The 19,505-nt window shown below is 40.3% G+C and overlaps 2 protein-coding genes across 7 annotated transcripts in view; one reads left to right on the top strand and one right to left on the bottom strand.

Annotated features, from left to right (window-relative positions):
• The window catches only part of LOC121671744 (phosphofructokinase, platelet), a 44,443-nt gene extending 38,967 nt beyond the window's left edge, over positions 1-5,476 (top strand). For 3 of the 5 annotated variants that reach the window (XM_042043911.1, XM_042043912.1, XM_042043910.1), the window contains 6 exons: positions 1,092-1,256; positions 2,253-2,314; positions 2,813-2,924; positions 3,676-3,775; positions 4,394-4,499; positions 4,944-5,476. In XM_042043911.1, the coding sequence (XP_041899845.1) occupies positions 1,092-1,256; positions 2,253-2,314; positions 2,813-2,924; positions 3,676-3,775; positions 4,394-4,499; positions 4,944-5,094 (696 nt within the window). In that variant the 3' untranslated portion in view covers positions 5,095-5,476. Of the gene's footprint in view, positions 1-1,091; positions 1,257-2,252; positions 2,315-2,812; positions 2,925-3,675; positions 3,776-4,082; positions 4,089-4,393; positions 4,500-4,943 lie in introns of all 5 variants that reach the window. The other 2 variants (XM_042043909.1, XM_042043908.1) reach the window with 1 other exon arrangement.
• Positions 5,477-6,081: 605 nt separating this feature from the next.
• The window catches only part of PITRM1 (pitrilysin metallopeptidase 1), a 28,148-nt gene continuing 14,724 nt past the window's right edge, over positions 6,082-19,505 (bottom strand). For both annotated transcript variants that reach the window (XM_042043906.1, XM_042043907.1), the window contains 14 exons: positions 18,889-19,027; positions 17,383-17,499; positions 16,178-16,310; positions 15,352-15,472; positions 14,505-14,581; positions 14,029-14,194; positions 13,805-13,905; positions 12,720-12,840; positions 11,867-11,938; positions 10,685-10,797; positions 10,084-10,209; positions 8,712-8,857; positions 7,029-7,131; positions 6,082-6,558 (listed from right to left, as the gene is read on the bottom strand). In XM_042043906.1, coding sequence (XP_041899840.1) covers positions 6,465-6,558; positions 7,029-7,131; positions 8,712-8,857; positions 10,084-10,209; positions 10,685-10,797; positions 11,867-11,938; positions 12,720-12,840; positions 13,805-13,905; positions 14,029-14,194; positions 14,505-14,581; positions 15,352-15,472; positions 16,178-16,310; positions 17,383-17,499; positions 18,889-19,027 — 1,629 coding nt within the window. In that variant the 3' untranslated portion in view covers positions 6,082-6,464. The remainder of the gene's footprint in view (positions 6,559-7,028; positions 7,132-8,711; positions 8,858-10,083; positions 10,210-10,684; positions 10,798-11,866; positions 11,939-12,719; positions 12,841-13,804; positions 13,906-14,028; positions 14,195-14,504; positions 14,582-15,351; positions 15,473-16,177; positions 16,311-17,382; positions 17,500-18,888; positions 19,028-19,505) is intronic.

The raw sequence follows: 19,505 nt of genomic DNA, 5'->3' as shown, positions 1-19,505 counted from the left end.
GGTACTTTCATTTCCGTTTTTACTAAATTGAAAGTTGGGACAGTACATCAGTTTCACAAAATTCTTCCTGTCACAAAATGTGGTATATCCTATTTATTTATTTGTTTCTAAGACAAGAAGATAGGATCTATTTCTCTTACTTGCTTTCTGAAAGGAAGATACATTAATCAACAACTTTAAAATAACTTTGAGTGGTAGAAAAATTCATTCCAGGAGGTGAGTTCATCAGATAGATTTTTGAGTATTATTAAAACCTAGAGGTGGATAGTAACCTAGTTCCTAAGTTTCTGTACTAGAATTCCTGGGTATTGCCACACTGGGGATTGCCTCTGTTTTTGTTACTTCCCCCATCTCTTAGGCAGTGCTAATAAATTTTGCTGTTAACTGGTTTCATGTAAGCAACAGATCTCATTGTAGAGAACATTCCTTATGCTGGTCAGAGTAAGGTGCAAGTGAAGATTGCAGTCTTCTTATAGTAAGTATGTACCTGTTAATAAAAAACCAAAAACATTTCAAAACATGTACCAGTAGTGCTTGAAAGAACTAATTATATTTATGTAGAAATCATTACCAGAAAGTAATTGGGCTATACATGCTAAGGACTTAAGAAATTTGGTATAGATAGGAATGTAGTGAATTTTAATAACAATGCTAAGAAGAAGTAAGGTTAAGTAATTGAGTTAAAGAAGAGAAGTTTATTCATACCAGAATTCATTAAGAAGCTTCATTATATCTATTTGTATCTGTGTTAGAAAACACAGATACACAACTGGTTAATGCCACTACAAACCAAAATGAATTCTTGTTTCAGTATTTGCAGGAAGCAAGTAGATGTTAAGAGTTGCTAGGATATAAACACTTTATTTTTACTCTGGTGTTCAGTGTATGATTTATAAGAAACACTTTATTTGGTAATTATTATAGTTATGTGGATGATGCCATTTTGGAATTCCTTAAAAGATCCATTTTTTATAAATGCTTTATTTTTAATTTTTTTTGTTACCAGTCAGTGACACAAAGTTGCATGACACAGAAAAATGTAAAGAATCAGGGGTTTTAGTGCATACTGAGGCTCTCGTGTCTCTGAGCAGACGTGTGACCGCATCAAGCAGTCGGCCAGCGGCACCAAGCGCCGCGTGTTCATCATCGAGACCATGGGCGGCTACTGCGGCTACCTGGCCAACATGGGCGCCCTGGCAGCAGGAGCTGATGCTGCTTACATCTTCGAAGAGCAGTTTGATATCAGAGAGCTCCAGGTACTCACCACCTTTTGCTCATTTTTAAGTAGATCCTAAAGTTGTTGTATGTGTATATCACAATGTGTTCACTTGAAGTAGATGGCTCAGCTTAGACTGGGCCTAAAAGCTGCATTTGTCATGCCAGTTCCTGTGCCATAACATTATATAAAGGAATGTAGACAGAGTTATTGTTGACACCCAAGTTCAGTAAAATGACAAAAATAATTGTATTGGCCATTAAGCAGTACTAGATGAATTGTTTCATTTTTAGTCTTCAGATTGAAATTCAAATTCAATGAACAGACCTGGGTAGTTTTAAAATAAAGCCAAAACCAAGAGAAGATTATTTTTCCATGATGGGAGGATTGTGTTAGAAGGCTGTTCAGGACAGGAACTGACCAGAATGTCAAGTTTATTAAATACTGACTCTGTTACCACAGCTATTCAGAACATGTCTGGAGGTGTTACTAAAATAAAGCCCTCAGGCTTTAAGGATTATGGATTGTGGTGTAGTACATACACTGATACGGAACTTCTCTACTTGTGAGGATTTTACACTTCTGAGGTGGTTAGTGCTAGCTGCAGTCGTGGACAAATGCTAAGCTAAAAGGATAGAAATTTATTTTCTGAAAAGCAGAGAGATGTGAAATGAATCAGAACTTACCCCACTCAGCTGTTGGCAGGACTGGAAGTAAGGGCAGGCTGTGAACTTCAGTGACAATTTCTGTATTTTTATGTGCATCAAGCTTGATGCTGTAGCAGTAAAGCATATAAAAACCACCTTTGAGTTAATAAAAATACGTTACTTCTGATGTGGAGAAAGGTGTTAGTTTTAACCCAAGATGAACAGCCATGCACAGTATGCTATCCTGAATCTCCAAAAATCTCAATAATTTGAATTTGCATGTAATGCTTTTTGTGGAATATTTGACAGAAGTTCTCGAGAAATGAAGGCTCATTAAGGTTGTTTTAGAGTTCTGCATGGCCCTTTAAAAATACTTCTGTTGTTTCTAGGCTAATGTGGAACACTTGACTGAAAAAATGAAAACCAGTATCCAGCGTGGTCTAGTGCTGAGGTAGGTAAAAGTAGATGTAATAGATGGCATCAGTGATACTGAGCATTCCCAGCCAGGTAGGCTGCTTGGCCACTTGGAATGACACTCCAAGTCAATATTCCTTGATTATTCCTTTAACTTGAGATTTTTAGTAAAGCTGCTGCTCCAGAAGGCAATTCTGGGACCTGTCTGGAAGTTCAAGTCCAAAACTTACTTCTATGTAAATATATTTGCTCTAAAACTTTACCCTATTTGCAGTCTATTTTCTCATCGGGTTTGTCTTTTATTCTAGATTCTTTATTACTAAAGGTAGTGCATTACATACACTATGACCTTTGCTATAAGAATCCTAAAAATCATGAGCCTGTTACATGAAAGTGAGTGTATGTGATGAGATGAAAATGTCCAAGCCAGGATTACTGCTATCAAGAAAAGGGAAAACACTTACCATTCAGTACCTGTAAAGAGATCCAGTGCTTTATAGTAAATTTGCTAACTATCTGGCCTTAATTGTTACAGAAATGAGAACTGCAATGAGAACTACACAACTGATTTCATTTATCAGCTGTATTCTGAAGAAGGAAAAGGAGTGTTTGACTGTCGAAAAAATGTATTGGGTCATATGCAGCAGGTAAATAAAACCCTAAAGTTACAGACAAGACTAACTTTGTATGCACAAAGTACATACACTGTTCAAGTATTTCAAACAAGTCTGACTCAAGGGAAAAAAGTGTGTATTTTTGTTTGTAGGCAACTCAAAAGGTTTTTTTAGCATTTTATTGCAAACCCTTTTGAAAAGTCTAGGGAAAAAATGCATTAGATTCTTTATGATTTTCATTTTTATCCTCTCCTCTCTAAATAAATCAATATTGAACTTTTTGTCTTATAATTAATTGTAATACCTTCTTCATAATACACTGACCTGCCCATCCATAATGTATCTGCTTCTTGAACCCTGGAAGAGCAGAGATTTCAGTAAGAAAATTGTGCAAAGGGCTGTTTTTGTGGAAGAGACAGAAGTCAGCTACTCCTTTGGCGTGTGTTACCTGCATTTCTTTTATCTCACTAAGCAGCTTGTTAGTGGACAAAGGGAGTTCCTGATTTGGCTACACTCATCACCAAGGCTGAGGTGGAGGGAAGTGTACAGTCCCCTCCATTCTTCTAAGTGAGAAGTAGTATTGATTCTGTGAGAATACTACAGCTGTTGAACACAAATTTTAAACACCTTCGATTGATTTATGGGGCGGGGCTTTTGGTTGGTTTGTTTTTTAAGTGGGGCAAATGGAAATAAGAGGTAGAACAGGCCATTAGCAGAGATAACTGATAAAACAAGACACCAATCCTGGTTTGATAAGCTAACCCAAAATTCAATTTTTGCACAGGGTGGAGCACCTTCACCGTTTGATAGAAATTTTGGGACAAAAATTTCAGCAAAAGCTATGCAGTGGATCTCCAAAAAACTGAAAGAAACCTACCGGAAAGGTGCAGAAATGTTTGGTGCAGTCTCTCGTTACTGTCTTTGATTGTCTATCAGTGTATAAGACTACTCCACTTCGCAAACATACGAACGTTTGTTAGTCAACCACCTTCTTCCCCTCAGTAGTGCCTTGCTGTGCTTCCTGCTGTATAAGCATTTCCACCTGAGTGAGGTCAATAATTCAGATAGCTGTTTTATCATCCTCTTAAACAAAATAGCCAGTGTGACTGCAGGTTTTCATGCATGCAGGAATTGATGCTTGTATAGTTACATCTGTTCTTTTTTGTTTCATGCTGCCTTCATGGGAGACAGAAGAAGGTAATATGTCTTCTTTGGGAATTTCTGAAAAGCACTGTTTCCTAAAATCTAAGCTAGAACTGGATGCTAAAATTCAGTCCTTTTGTTGCTTAATTGCACTACAATTTCATTGCTAATCACCAAAGTTAAGCTAAAAAGTGAAGATCTAACCCTATTAAAGCACTAATTTGATGTTTTATCATTCTGTTAAATAATCAGTAGCTGAAATTAAGCTACTGTAAGTTTTTGATTCAGCTTAATTACAGAAAAATTGTATTTGCGCTTATACATGTAAGAAAGATGCTGAATTACTTCGTTCTTTTTAGGAAAAGTATTTGCCAATACCGATGACTCAGTCTGTTTGCTGGGAATGCGGAGACGCAACCTCGTTTTTCAACCCGTGGCTGAGCTCAAGAGTGAAACAGACTTCATGTACGTGTGCACTGCCTGGTGGTGAACACCTCACCACAGCTTGCCTTGCACCACTTCCAACACTTCCCCCCACCTTACTGCTTTTGCCTTGGGCCTGCATTCTCCCAGCTCCACTTGGATTGTTCACTTCTCTGTGTTCCCTTTGTGCTTCATCCTCCTTACACTTCAGAGTCTCTTGGTGAAGTCTGGGACTCTGCTGTCCTGTTAAGTAACTTTCATGTGATTGCCTTTGCCCTGATGCCTAGAATTACTTCCGTTTCAGTTCAGTGGGGCAGCATTTTTATCCCAAATTAGGTATTATGTTTAACACCTTCCAGTAAGATCTGTTCATTCCTTTGGGACTGTGTGTCCTTGATTCTCCTCATTTTGGGTCAGCATTTACATCGTCCCAGGAAGGCAGTGCCTGATGCCACATGTATCTCACCTCCCTGTTTTCCCCCACAGACACAGGATTCCCAAGGAGCAGTGGTGGCTGAAGCTGCGACCACTGATGAAGATCCTGGCCAAGTACAAGACCAGCTACGATGTGTCAGACTCAGGCCAGCTGGAACACGTGGCCATGCTCCCAAAGGAGGCTGAGACTGGAGCCATCTAAACACACCACATTTAGATTGTTGTCATAGATGCACATTGTGAGTAACAATGCTTTAGAATTGTTACAGCTTTGTTTTGTAACATTTAAATTATTGTTCCAGCACTTTACGTGAAACAAGACGTTCAGCTGTCACACAGATTTTGTCCTGTTTGTGTGTTATGTTTGAAACAAACCCTTGCATCTAATGGAAAACACCAGTTACTGATACTGCCCTTTAACAAGCAAGTGCAACACCGTTCTATGCACTCCGTAAGTTACTCATCTACTGCACTTTGTTTCAGAGTACTTACACCCCAAAAATAAGTGTAGATGGCTAGTTTTTGTGTTGAGTTACAGGATGTGCTTAATGTTTCTGAAGTGAAATAAAATACTGTTGCAAACATCACGTGTGCTCATTTGCTTTTAAACAACTGGGGGAATAGCACTTTCAGGATTCTCTGTACAAACCAGTGAAGGAAAAAAGAAACACTCCTTTTCCTTCCCTAACCCTGCAGAAAGTAGGCACACCAGGGCAAGTGTTTTTCATTGCTGCTTCAGGATTAGGCTAGGAGTTGGAATCCTTTCTCCTTGTACAGGAATGATAAAACCAGTTCTTGGATTTGGGAAGGGGGAGGAGTAACTTTAACAACTTGAGATTCAGAAGGGTGTAACCTGGCCCTTGCTTCATCTTTCCTTGTTATCAGAGCGTTTTTAAGATTGTTAACACCCCCCTCCCATACTGATGAAAAAGGGTAATGAGGCTGACAAACAGCCAAAAATGTTTTCTCATGCCAGTTTATGTTACCTGGACCACGACAACAAGGTAGGTAAATACTAAGTCATGACATACTGAAATCTGACTGGATGTTGCCCAACTGTCAAGCTGAACTGAACTTTATATAGAATAGGGATTCGCCCACTGCACTCTCAGCTTGGTGGAATGTACTGTCACAGACTGCTCAGGCTTATGCAAAGACAGCTGGAATTACCACACCACAGAATGACATCTGTCAGTATGAGAGACAGTTCTTTATTTATCCAACTGCAGACATGATTTCAAACAAAACACCATTTAAAACTAGACTTTTCCATATACAAAAATATTTCATTTATATAGTATCCATGTGCAATTGGAAGAATGAGGCTTCAGTATAAGATTAAGGTCTGTCTTTGCCATGCAGAGCATGTAATTCTTGCTCTCAAATACTGTATGGTTAGAAAATGCTTCACATCGTTATCTGAGAAGGGGAGCTTCTAACTGGTTTGAACACTGTTAAAAAACAGCAATGAGTACTGCAGCTGGACCATAGCACTGCTAAAAGTTACTAAAAAACCCCTAATGCTGTAGTCACACAGATTGGCTTGTTTTCTGTGAATGTTCAGCTGCAGAGTCATCGTTTGACCCATGAGGGATCTTTGGTGATATCTGCATTTTCTGGGCCAAGTACAGCTTGACCACGAGTGCTCTTCCCAACTGCAAGGTACCTTGGGAAAAAAAAAGAAAATCCATGAACAAGTGAGAAGCTGCTACATTCAGTTAACCATAGCTCTCCTATACAGGTTAAAAATACTCCCATCTCAGGAAGAGCGTCCTTTGCTACATACAGCTTGTGTTTTGCCCAGTCATCACAACAGTCTCTCCTTAACCCTGTACTTGGCCATACTGGAATTCTTATATTTACAGTGGAATTCAGAATGCTACAAGTGGAGTAGAACCAGCTCATACAGTGAGTGTACTCATGCTCCAGACAGTTTCTGGACCTTTCAGAAGTAAATCAAACCTAATCTCCCACAAATTCAGAGTGTAGGAGGGAGTTACATCTGCTAAACATGCAATAAGCAGGATATAATTAACATATCCTTTTCTAGGTTACAGAAGAAAATGCTGAAAGTAGTAAGAAAGGCCAAGGGAAGAAATCCAGTGACTTAAATATGACAACTGAGCACAGGCTTACTTGTTTGATACATCAACCAGGTTAGCACTGTTGACAGCAAAAAGTTGTTCTCTGTGCAACTGCTTCATTTCATCTGAAATCCCATATAAGAAATGACCCATTCCTACAAAAAAGAGGACAAAACCACACACTGCACTGGTGCACTGGAATCTGTCCCAGTGACATGCAGGAGTAAGAGCAAACTACAATAGGAACATGTGCTGGAAAGGAATAGAGACAGACTACCATCAAACCATTGTTCTGAGAGAATATCCAACTGAATCAAGCATTTTAAGTTAAAACCACAGTGAGGTAGTAACATTTTCCTATTTAGGAAAAAACCAAATTATTTTGGCAAATGATTTAGTTTGTCAAAAATCTGAACATAATGGTGGTCCAGGAAATTTAGATGTAATTCATTCTGAAGAGTGGGGGTTCTTTCTAACAACTTTTTAAACAAACTGTATTTCATGAACCTTCTATTTTTAGAACTTTGATTTCCAATCATATATGTGCAATGTGAAGGTTTGATCACCTTCTTGTACTACACACAGAAATCTGCACACAAATGCTTTAATGCTTTTGTTGAAATACTTGCCTACAGCATTTTAATACTAAAATTAATATAATGGCTTGTTGAACAACCAGAGAACTCCAAAATATAATAGAAAAGCTGCTTGTCAGGGAAATAAAGGCGGCTGGGAGGACTTGGGTCAACTAGTCCAACCTCCTGCCCAAGGCAGGGCTGACTTCCCAGCCAGGTAAGGTTTTCATATCCATATGCAGGGCCCAGTGACTCAAAAGGATGAAGGTGTTCCTTGCACCAGTTCCCAGGCCTCTGGAACAAAGCTCTCCTATTCAGTGCTCTGTTAAGATCTGTGTTCAAATGCCAAAGAGTATTTGTCATCCCTCACTGACACCAACACCCAGCAGGCAGGCACTGCACTCATGTGCACCTCACACTGATTGCTTTTTAACTACCCAGACCAAAACCAGATTCTGTCAGGTAAAAGTCAGCTTCATTTGAAGTGTTCTTGATTAAAAAGTCAGTGTTACTACAAGCACATTTTAAAATAATGCTGGTCTTAACCTTGTAATTCCTTTGTGTATAGGAAGGAAACAAATTTATCAGGGCAAGTTTTGGACTGAAATTCAGCTGAGAATGAGGGAGATAAGGAAGTGAGGAAAGCAAAGCTATGTATCAGTAAACTGAAAAGATGTGAAAATACTACCAAGGCATCATGAGTGTGCAGATCTGCAAAGAAGATAACACCCTCCATCCCAGCAGACAGCCTTCTGTGCTTTAACTTCTTCAGAGAACATAAGCACAAAAGGCTAGTGACATTCACAGTCAATTATGCCTGCTTCAGTCAGGAAACAATCCCTCAGCTCTTTCTGAATCAGAAGACCAGGATTTCTTTTCATCTGTCTGCATTTCCAAACCTAAAGTAATTTCCTCAATCTACCTCCATCTGATGCAGAAGAGCAGTATGAACACGAAACTTCAGCAGAGCCTGAGTGCATGAGGTGTTTCTGAAAGGGAGCAACAGGAACCAACTGATTCATTGAAACTGCCATTATCCCTCATCTGCCAAACACAAATTTTACCATCTGACATGGTTTAGCAAACTATTTTCTTCCCTTTAAATGTAAACTAGAAAGTAAATAAACATTGACAGCCCTGGGAGGATGATGAGAAGGTACCTTTATCTGAAGGAGCTATTGGTGCATCCACAGCAGCAAACACTGCTAGTTTAGCTTCATCAATATCTTGCTGTGTGAATTCTCCAGATTTGGCCCATTCAACTGCTTTTTCAAATGTTTTCAAAGTGGCTAACGAATTTGGGTCTCTTAGAAGAAAAAGAAAACATAAAAATTAATTACTTCAGTCTTACAAAATGAAAAACTAAAATTCCTTTGTTCTCACTTCATTTATAATTTACTATGCATCATACAAACATACATGGGAAAAAACGAATTATAAACTTCTTTTTTGTACAAAAAGAGGTTTTGGTGTTTGGTTTTGTATTTCTTTTCCAGAAGAAAATAGCGTTACAAACCAAGCAGATTTGGAATTTTAGATACACAGGTGCAGAAGTTCAGCTGCCTATAAGTACTTCCAAGACGGTGTAGAGAGAAGTGGTGTAAAAGGAGCAGGTCAGGTAAGCCAGCACTGCTCACAGTGGGCTCAGAAAGCAGCACTGCCATTACTGCCCACCCCAGGAATATTTATGATATGCCCTATCTTCTCTCAGTTGCTTTTCTTGCCACACCTGTTTTTACTCTCTGTAAAACAGGTGCCACAGGTTAACTACTACTGGCAAGTTAAGGACTACTGCCAGGACAAGTCCTACCATGTTGAAGCTTCACAGAAAGGCCAGGCTGCTCAAACCTCAGTTAGGAATCGTGACCAAGCACTGTGCCAGGCTACCTTTGGGCTAGGAAAACGACTGAAGCCAGGACTCCATCCACACAACACTTCTAGTGAGAATTGCAACTACAATACCTCCAGTTCAAATTTCATCTGAAAGTGCCTTGGTATGCCAAATATGAGGTAACTGTTCTGGACTGGCAAAGAAGAGGAATAGAAAAAAAGGATCAAGCAGTTCTAGCTCATCACCAGCAATGCTTTCTGCTGAAATCTCTGATGATTTCAGCCAGTCGCTGAAGGAAGCTGCACACTTTCAAACTCAGAACCTTAGGGAACATCACTATTCTACTTCATGGTCTCAAATTTAGAGTAGTCTTGAATTTCCTTCTTTTAGGGCCTCCTTAACCCAGAAATAAACAAGTGAAAGCCAGTTTTACATAAATCTGATACTGAGACAGTAAACACCAAAGTGCAGAGGTGCAGCAGTGGTTGCTACCAGCAGAGATAAATTAAGCTTTCCCAAGGACACAAACAAGAGAAAGCAAGGATGGGTTCATTAGGCAATCTAACTTCATCAGCACTGAATCATTTAATTTCATCCCTTTTATTTCACTTCTTGAAAGACTGCTACAACGAGTCAAGAATAAGACACATCCAAATGCAGTCAGCGGTCCCCTCAGCCATCAAGAACAAACCCACTGTTACCTGTAGGAGTAGAATGTGAATATGCCACTGTGACTAAGTTTAGCACCTCCACCATAGGCCCCTCCTTTCTCTCTGATTTCTGTATGTAGGAACTTAGCTGTCATCAACCGTGCAAGAACTCGAAGGCTGGAACGAAAGAAATAGAAGCAGCGAAGATGTGAAGTGAACTGGAAAACAGTAATGGTCTCAACTACCTCTAAAGCTCACTCAGATCCCCATTTGCAATGCATTGCTCCTTACAATCCACAACACTAATGATAGCAATACTCAGTATTTAGTAATAGCTGAATAACATCACATCACTGTAAGAGCAGCACTAAACTTTGTTACATACAGTAGGACTGTCAACTCAGGACATACCCAAGTAGGCAGGGCTGTTTATTCCAAGGTAGGGGATAGCAGCCCCTCATCACTTTATCTCAGCCTTTACAGGGCTTCTCTGGGCCCAGCCATGCAACAGTTGCTTCATAAAGATTTTGTGACAAATGCACTGCAAATCATTTTCTACCAACACTCCATTTTCTTCAGTCAGCCCAGCCCTTTCCATTTTGTTTTGTGCTGCACAGTGCACAGAGAAGCTCCCTGATGTTTCGCTTCCCACCTGGCATAGTCTGCAGCTGTGTAGGGAACTGTTCGAATGCACTCCCCAATATAGTTCACTGGGAAGGGAAGCACAAAATGGGTCTTCATCTGGCATGGCTTGAAAGTAGGATCCTAAGAGAAGAACACATTATTGCCACAGTTAGAAGAGGAGCCTATTTATCCATCTGAGAACTCTCTTTTCTGAGAGCCACGAAATTCTGCCAAACATACAGACACACAAATGCTAAAGCTGCCACTTATCCTACCCTGCAACCAGTGGCATTTTGCTTGTGCCTGTACCAGCAATTCAGTACAAAGAACTGCCTTGGAAAACTACAGGAGAGGGACACTATACATCAGCTACCCATCCTTGCAGCCCCACTTCTCAGTGCTATGTATTCTGAATCATTACCAAGGAGTCTGGATTTGGCCATGGATTTACTTTGATTGAAACACGTGTTCATAACTCTCCACTTGTGTCACACACATAACATGGTCACCACATCATATCCCAATCCATCTACTAAGTTCTAGACATTGAAAACAGAGTCAGAAAAAAGTAGACTATGACAGCAGCTGTAGTATAAATTCCTGCTCAAACACCCCCTGCAATAGACTCAATTCTTCATTACAACCCCACTTCCAAACTTGCACTCCTCTTCATGTCTCTGGGCCTCTGCAGAGCTCATTCCTTTGCCTCTTCCACACATACATCTGCTGGTGTGCTCACTTAAGCACAAGCAGACCCTTATACACACCTCCAGTGGCGCCGTTTCAGAGCTTCCCATCCTTTCTTAAATTCAGAAACCCCATCCCCAGCCCCTCACACAACTCTGGCTGGCTGGGCCAAGCAGAGCAGTGTATTTACAGCACTGGTCAGCAGGCAAAACCTGGGCTGAGCTCTCCCTGCCCCTCTCTTCTAAAAGGAGAGCTCATGGTGTACTTTTCTTTCCTGTAGCCAAATACAGATCTCATTTTCACTAATTCTCTTCTGTCAGGTGTCATTCACATTCAGAATCATTTAGAGAGGGGACCAAGGAAAGGAAGAGACTAACTGGAACTGATTAAGTTTGATGGTCAGTTGTGGAACTGAAGGGCATGAATTATGTTTCAGTGCTGTGCTTCTGTAACAGCTTAAGATGGACCATTACATCAGCAACAGCCCAGAAATACCGATATCCCCCACCAATAATGTACTTACATTAACTAATTTCCTTGTGATCTGCAAACCAGTAACCATTTCACTTCCCACAGGTTTCACTTCTGAAGATTTCTACGAGAGAGAGACCTCATATTAAAAGATGATTTAACAATTTAGACCAAGACTACCACAAATGCAACCCCTTCCACTCAAACTTGTTTAAGGCAATCATCAAACCACGCCTTCACAAACATAAACAAGGTATTAAATTACTTCTTTATATTTCTGACACAACTGCCAAATTAACTTCCCTCCAAGAGTAATCTGGCACTGAGAGACATCAAGAGCCACATTAAAGGAGGCCCATAAAGTTACAAACTATCATTTCACTCATGGGTGGGGAACTGGGACCTTATTCCAGTCTCATTAGAAATTAAGACAGATCTGCATAGTGACAGAGCAGGTCCTTTGTCAACTCCACTGAACCAAGCATATTTTGTGCCAAATGTCCTGAACACCATGATAACAAACCAAATTCCTATGCAACTGAGGAACTGCACATCATGCCCTATTTGCTTTTGGCCAACATTTCAACTAAAGCTCAGCTAAAAAAGAAGTTACAGTTTTATGCAACAGGGGAAGGAAGAAGATCTTTTTCCGCATCCCACGCCAAAGCAGTAACCCCAGAGCAAGGCTTAACAGCTGACCTACAGCATTTCTGTTGTCCACTCACTGCAGTGAACACAGTCCATGGCAAAACACAGAGCAGCTGAGCACAGAGATGACTGCCAGATTTCTTCAGACATCTTTGTATGGACACAGTATCTGAGGTCAAACTTTTGGTGGCACAATGGTACTGACACTATCAGGCCAACTATATTTGATGCCCTAATCACAAATGACAATTTCTCACCTCAATCACATGGGGACGAACAGGTTTTCGCTCTTTTTTACTTTTAGCTATGCCCTTTAGAAATTTCTCTATTTCTTTGGATGCTTCTGGTATCTGCTGAGGTGCTGCATTCACTGAACATCTGTCAAAAATATGTATCAAGTTTTTAAATATGGTTTTGTGTTTTCAGAGAGTCTTTCATAATTTGTACCACTTTGTCTTTCCAAACATTTTCTATTAAATCATCAGAATGTTAGGTCAGTGATTGCTGACAATCATTAACAGAGAGAAAGGCAAAATACTCAATCTAGCATCTGATATGAAAAAGAAAAAAAATTACAGTCCAATTGCTTTTCTTTTGCTTGACCTAGAACACTTTCAGACCAAAGCTGAGCAGCAGCTGTCAAACCACTTTGGTGCACAAGACAGGACTAGCTCAGTTTTGCAAATAAAAATGTCTCTGAAGGAAAATAATGCCCTCTGTATCCTCTCTGTAGTGGCAGCCCTACCACAGTTTTGAACAGTACAGACATTTACATAATTTCATTTATCATTTCGTACTTCAAAAAACAAAATTTTGCAACTTCTGTCACTTCAAACAGACCCATTTATGGAACTAATGCATCTGACATTAAACACCTTAATGTGATCTCTACTTTTTCCAATATATGCATCAAGCAGGTTTCAGAATGTCACTGCTTTCCTTTTAGGAGCAAAACAAAAACCAAAACCAAACTATATTCAACTGTTACAACACAATGTAACAGTATTTGTCTAATGAGCACCTTGAAGGGGCAAAAAAAGGCAGATTTTTGACTATTTTTGTAAAACTGCACACATCACTTACAAGCTTTGGGTACAACAGTCACCTATGAAATTTGCTCTAAGTCTCTCATACCATTTAAAAACTGAACAAAATGAGCTAGCATAGCTACCACTCTGTAAGCAAGGGGAATTTAAATTAACATTTGTGTAGTTTTTCCACAGACATCCCATTTCACAAAACCCCAGTACACCATGAGATGCACTGAGAAAAGCACATTCACAGGCCGTGGTCCCTCTTTAACCAAAATGCCCCTTCCCTTTTCTTTTTAGCTGGAACTCACCTGATGTTGTCACTATTTAATAAATACTTCTTAATGCGTGGCAGTTTACGTAGTATTGGTTTAATATCAGACATTTCTGCTATTCTCTTCATCAACTTCACCTGTGCACAAAGGGAAGGCAGAAAGACCACAGACTAAAGCAACAGGAAGAATCAACAAAAACCAGCCTGTAACTCCACAGTCAAGGATTTGGACCTTGCTGAAGGGCATTATTAACTTCTCACCTGATCCATTCCACTGAACATCTCCTGCAGCTCTCCAGAAGGTGTAAGGTTTTTGCTGGCTCTAATAGAGGCATATAAATGCCCACAATCTGGAATGCCATTTGACAGCTCCTGGGCAGTCTTCTTAACCAGCACTCTGAAATGTTCTTCCTCATCAAATCTTGGGCTGAAAAAGAATAGAAGCAGGTCTCATGCAAAAGGACACCAATGCAATTTATTATACTGAAGCATTCATCATCCCGAGTTCAACAAAGTGCTTTTAAACTTTTGGTTGTCCATTTAATCCACTATATAGTCATGCTCTTGATGCAATACGTAAGAGAAAAGACAGAAAAGAAAGACATTAGAGATAGAATCATGAAAATAAATCCCAAAATAGGATATCTAAGAAGAGGAGAATAGCTGGGGGAAGAGTGAAAAAGAGAACCCCAAAACACATGCAAACCCACAAACAAACAAAACCCAATGTACTGTACTTGTTAAATATTTCACTCCATAAATGCATCATGTCTGGCAGATTTCTATCCAAGCACAGAGATGAAAAGAGCACACCCTGAAGGAAAAAATAAACAAAACACAAAAAACACTTCACACAAGACAACCACAGCATTGGCCCAAGAAATGCACAGGAACTTTTCATGGAAGTGATGTAATGATGCCAACCTAATGCTACACATCACAAAATCACTCTAATGCAGGCTGTGCTACTGAAATCAGAGCAGACATTAGATGTGACTGCTCTTCTAGCAAAGCAAGCCTGGCTACTCCTCAATTCCTTTTTCTCAACAGAAAGCAGCAGTTGAGAAACAAAATTTCACATTTTTTCCCATTAAGTACAAGTGCTGTTCTGGGGTGCACCTTTCTCCAGGGAATCCCCGTAATTTAACTCCAGGATCCATAGGGAGCAGACCCCCAGCAAGTCTGAGAAAATCCCAAGAAATATTGCCAGAACTGTTATGCCCAACACATAGATTTAATGATGCTGCAAACAGTGATGTAACACATCAACAGCAATCTCTGAGTGCAACACTACACCATTCTGCCCTCTGCTTCCAAAATATTTTGGAGCACTCAAAAATACAGTGACAGATGCTAGTGAAGCACTGCCTTAGATAGAACACCCACATCAAACACTCGCCTTAACACAAAGTACTAAGTTACTGTAATTATCTAATTTATATCTTACCAAAAAGGCAGGAGTCCTTTCATACACAGACTTTTCAACGCACATTAGCTTGACCCTCTCCCTGGAAGCCTGGACTGACCCTTAACTACACAATTGTTACTGCAAATGTAACATCTGCAAGGTTATGATTAATTTACCTGTTCATACACATCCAGGTGTGAATCATCTGGAATGATATGTGGGCTGACAGACATACCACCTGTTTTTAGTTCTACTTTCTGGGCTTGTTCCCTGTAATCAAGGGCTCCACATCCCATCCTGAGAAAAACAAGAGATTTGTTTCCCTCTTCAGTGTATACCAAAACCAAAATCCATGTAGCATTTGTAAAGCAGTCTGTTTAGGACAATACTAATTTAGCAACTAAACAATTTGGGCCATTATCAAGCAAACATAATACTTCATGCCTTATAAATGCTTTCCACCAAGCTTTTCAATAAGGGCATCCTGTTAATTTAAAATGCTGTATTAAAAAGCATGCTTTACATGCAGGCTTGCTACCAACATCCATATGAACTACATTAACAACATCTCATGAGCTGTTCTCATCAATAAAAACAACACATTCCTCCAAGCCCAGGTCACTTGTTCTGCTCTTTGCTCCTCTTTCCCCTGTGATGGGGTCACTGTTTCTGTCCCCACATGGCAAAACTGGACCAGAAGTCTTTTCAAGTGAAAACTTTAATCTCTGCTAGGCTATTTTTCATTTATAGAAATTTTCCAATCTGTTGAGGGAATGCTTGTGTTGACACTGGGCAAAAAGGCAATGCAGAGAGTGAATGAGAAAGGGAAACAATTTGGCAACTCTGGGGAATAAAGAAGACAATTTTCTGCAGGAAACCAACTTATCATCATTTCCCTTTTATATTACGAACAGATGCTGGAATTATTAAAGGCAATATTAGTATTTTGGCAAGCTGTATTACAGCCTGTTGCTTCAGCTTGTAAGAAAGTAAATCTCTCACTTGGTAATGACATTGCAGAAGAGTGGCACATATGGTTTGAGCTCCTCAGGAAGTGTGTTCAAGCTGGAAACAGCTCGGAAATAAACCACCCCATTGGTTGGCTGAGCACAGTACTGGACAGGAATTTCATCAGCTAGGGATAAAAAAACAAAAGCAAAGAATAACCAGCAGCTTCCTAGTACAAAAACACAAAAGCAAAAGGATTTCTTACGAGAACTTCCCATTAAGAATAATTTTCTGTTGGTGTTTCAGAGCCAGTACTTGTTTAAATTTCGCACATTATACTGAACAGTGGACCAAAGGGGTTTTATTGTTTCCATCCGTGGTAAGGTAATGGACACCTGGACAATTTGAAAAGAGAATTCTTCTAACAGAGGTCATATTTTAGAGGTAACACTCAAATAAAAAAAGTAGTAATTTGCTTCTGAACAAGTCAAGAAGTTTTTCCCTCTTATTTTTGCCTTCATCACTTCAAAAGCTGAGGAGAGCAGCTTCTTGCACTGTACACTCTTCCTAAGCCAGGACATTAGAATATATGTTATAATTTTCACAAAACCAGGTGATTTTTTGCATCAGAATTATACAGTCTTGACACTTGCTGGTAATTTTTGAAGAAAAATGTCTGTTAGAAATATATTAAAGAATGGTATTTACCTACAAAATTTTGACAGAACCGTAACGAAATTCAGATCTACCATGTCCTATCAATCCATGGGGAAAACCCTAGCAAAGCAGGGAAAAACTTGCACTGAAGTTATGAGGAATGACAGTAACTTTTTTTTCCCCCCCATGGCTCCTGTACATAATATTCTGCAAAAAATGGGTAGGGACTGCAGTAAAGAAGGCTTGCTGCACCAGCTGCCAGGAGTTCTGCAACCTGGGTAAGCCTTTGGAAAGTGGGGAGATTGCTCAAGAGCCTCCTAGAGACTCCTCTGACTGCAGGGCAAGATGGAAGTGTGCCTGCAGCAGGGAGCTGCCATCAGGAGCTCCTGCCAGCCCTGGGAAGGCCGGGAGGCTGCTCCATGCTGCCCCTCGGAAGCGATGGGCCTGCGGATCCACAGCCGTGTCTGCCCAGAGGGGCTGGGCTGGAGGAAAAGGAGCAGCTATGGGCCACAAAGCCAGTCCATGTACTGGGCAAGGGGCCACAGCTGGGCCAGCAGCCAGGGAACAGCCCAATAGTGCTGCTCTCTGGGACACAGACAAACCTGTGAGCGCTGTCTCCAGCACAGTGAAGGGGATTTTGGGCTCGATGTCAGACACTTTTAAAGCTGGGAGACAAGAGGTATCCTGAGGTTTGCTTTGAAGAGCAATTAATTCCAAACCTAGTAAGGAGAGAATACCAAATTGTCATTTTCAGCTTGTAGTGAAAGTGCTGTCAAAACCTAAAACCTACTGAGATGATGCAGACCAGAAAAACTCAAGAGTCAAGTTTCTATCTGCAATTTTGCAAATATTCTACTAAAGCAAATTCTGCAGATTATCATGTAACAACAGCAAACAGAACATTCTTGTTAGATTCTCTTTCCAATCCCCTCTTCACAACCTGTTTACAGTAACATGTAATTTAATCTTTGAAGAAGTGACACCTGTCTATCTGTCCTGTCACTCAGTTCTGCAACCATCGACCCAGACCTGGCAGATAAGAAGCTTCTTTCTAACCCAGTCTGCTCCAGTTCTTACTCAAGTGCTCTGTAAGAACACTGATGCAGCTGAATTGTTGTGATTACTTTCACATTTCAGCCTTTCAGATACTAGCTGGTCACTTCTGAGTACTCTCCAATTTATCTCTGTAAGTAGAAAGCCTCCTCTGATTTCATGCTCCCCTATCTCCTGTCACACACCAAAGCTTCAGAAGATTAACGCCACATTCTTGGAGGATTTCTGTTACTAGACACTGCTATAACAAAATTAGATGACTGCCCACGGTTTTCAAGTGTAAGTTATTCTCCAGAGTAAGTTAAACACAGCACTACTTTTATAGTTGGCTTTTTAACCAGAAAATGTAAGAAATATAACTACGAAATGTAAGTTTTACAGGAGCATGAAGCAGACCTCATGCCAATAAATTAACAGCTTCAAGGTACACAATGCTATGTAAGTATCTGAAGGGAGGGTGCCAAGGGGATGGGCCAGGCTCTGCTTGGTGGTGCTGAGCAAAAGGACAGGAAGCAATGGGCAGAAACTGATGCACAAAAATGTTCCAACTGAACAGGCAGAAGAACTTTTACTGCCCCATGACCAAACACCAGAACAGATTGTCCAGAGAGGCTGTGGAGTCTTCCTCACTGGAGATATTCCAGAACCCTCTGGCAGCCTCCTGTGCCATGTGCTCTGGTATGTGCCTGCCTGAGCAGGGAGATGACCCACTGCAGTCCCTTCAAATCTGACCCATTCTGGGATTCTCTGAATTCATCTTCCAGTTAGTGCAAGTTAACATGGGAAAGCATAAGCAGATTGGTATTTTAAAACAACTTCCTTTCTTCTGCCCTAATGAAAACAATGATCATTCCATTTTTTAGTGTTAAAACTAATGGAATATACCAGTCATACACTGTAGTGTAAGCACTGCACAGCCCTGTAACACACGTACACAAATTTTCAATAAAAAACCCCCATCCCTTTCAGAGCAAATGATGGAGAGTGCCTGAGAATTTAAGATACTCCAGCTAAAAAACTGTTATACGAACAAAAAAGTGAAAAAGCAAGTTAACCTTTTTCAAATATTTGGGTTTTTTCTTCCTCAGAAAGTGCATTGACCTTTTTTTCCAGCTTTTCTGCTTCCATTTTAGCTTGTTTATCATGGTAGTCTTCCTCCGGACTCATTGACAGAGTCAATCTGTGCGGATTATCCTGCAGAAATACATCCCAAAACAAAGCATTATTAATTCTGAGGGCAACTTCCTTGCCTTAGATTTTTGCTCCATCAGCAGGAATAAAACAGCCTGTGCATCATTTGGCTTACAGGTTATCAAAAGTATCCCAACCACACAGACTGAACCCTTGGTTTCATACAGGAGAAGATGCTGCATGGGTGGGGAAGAGGCAGCTCACCACAAGAACAAGCACCAACAGCCTTCTGCAAAGTTTCATTCTGGAGTCAGAGTCCCTCAACAGCACACAGTACTCATTAGTTTAATTAAATCAAGGTTAAACAACTGTACATAATGCTACAGAGCTACATGCTCTAAGTTTTATCTGGAGAGTGTTCTAAGATGGGCAATTTTGTTAAATGCAGGAGGGTTTGATTAAACACCTCTTTCAAACTGCCCAAGCTTGAGTGCACAGAGATCCCATATGATGTAAAATGTGCATGCCTTATCCTGCTCAG

The sequence above is a fragment of the Corvus kubaryi genome, unplaced genomic scaffold, assembly GCF_017639235.1.
Source record: "Corvus kubaryi isolate FWS band 111438036 unplaced genomic scaffold, C.kubaryi_AGA036_p1.0 37398, whole genome shotgun sequence".
NCBI classification, from domain to species: domain Eukaryota; kingdom Metazoa; phylum Chordata; class Aves; order Passeriformes; family Corvidae; genus Corvus; species Corvus kubaryi.
This window is presented reverse-complemented; position numbering and strand designations above follow the sequence as displayed.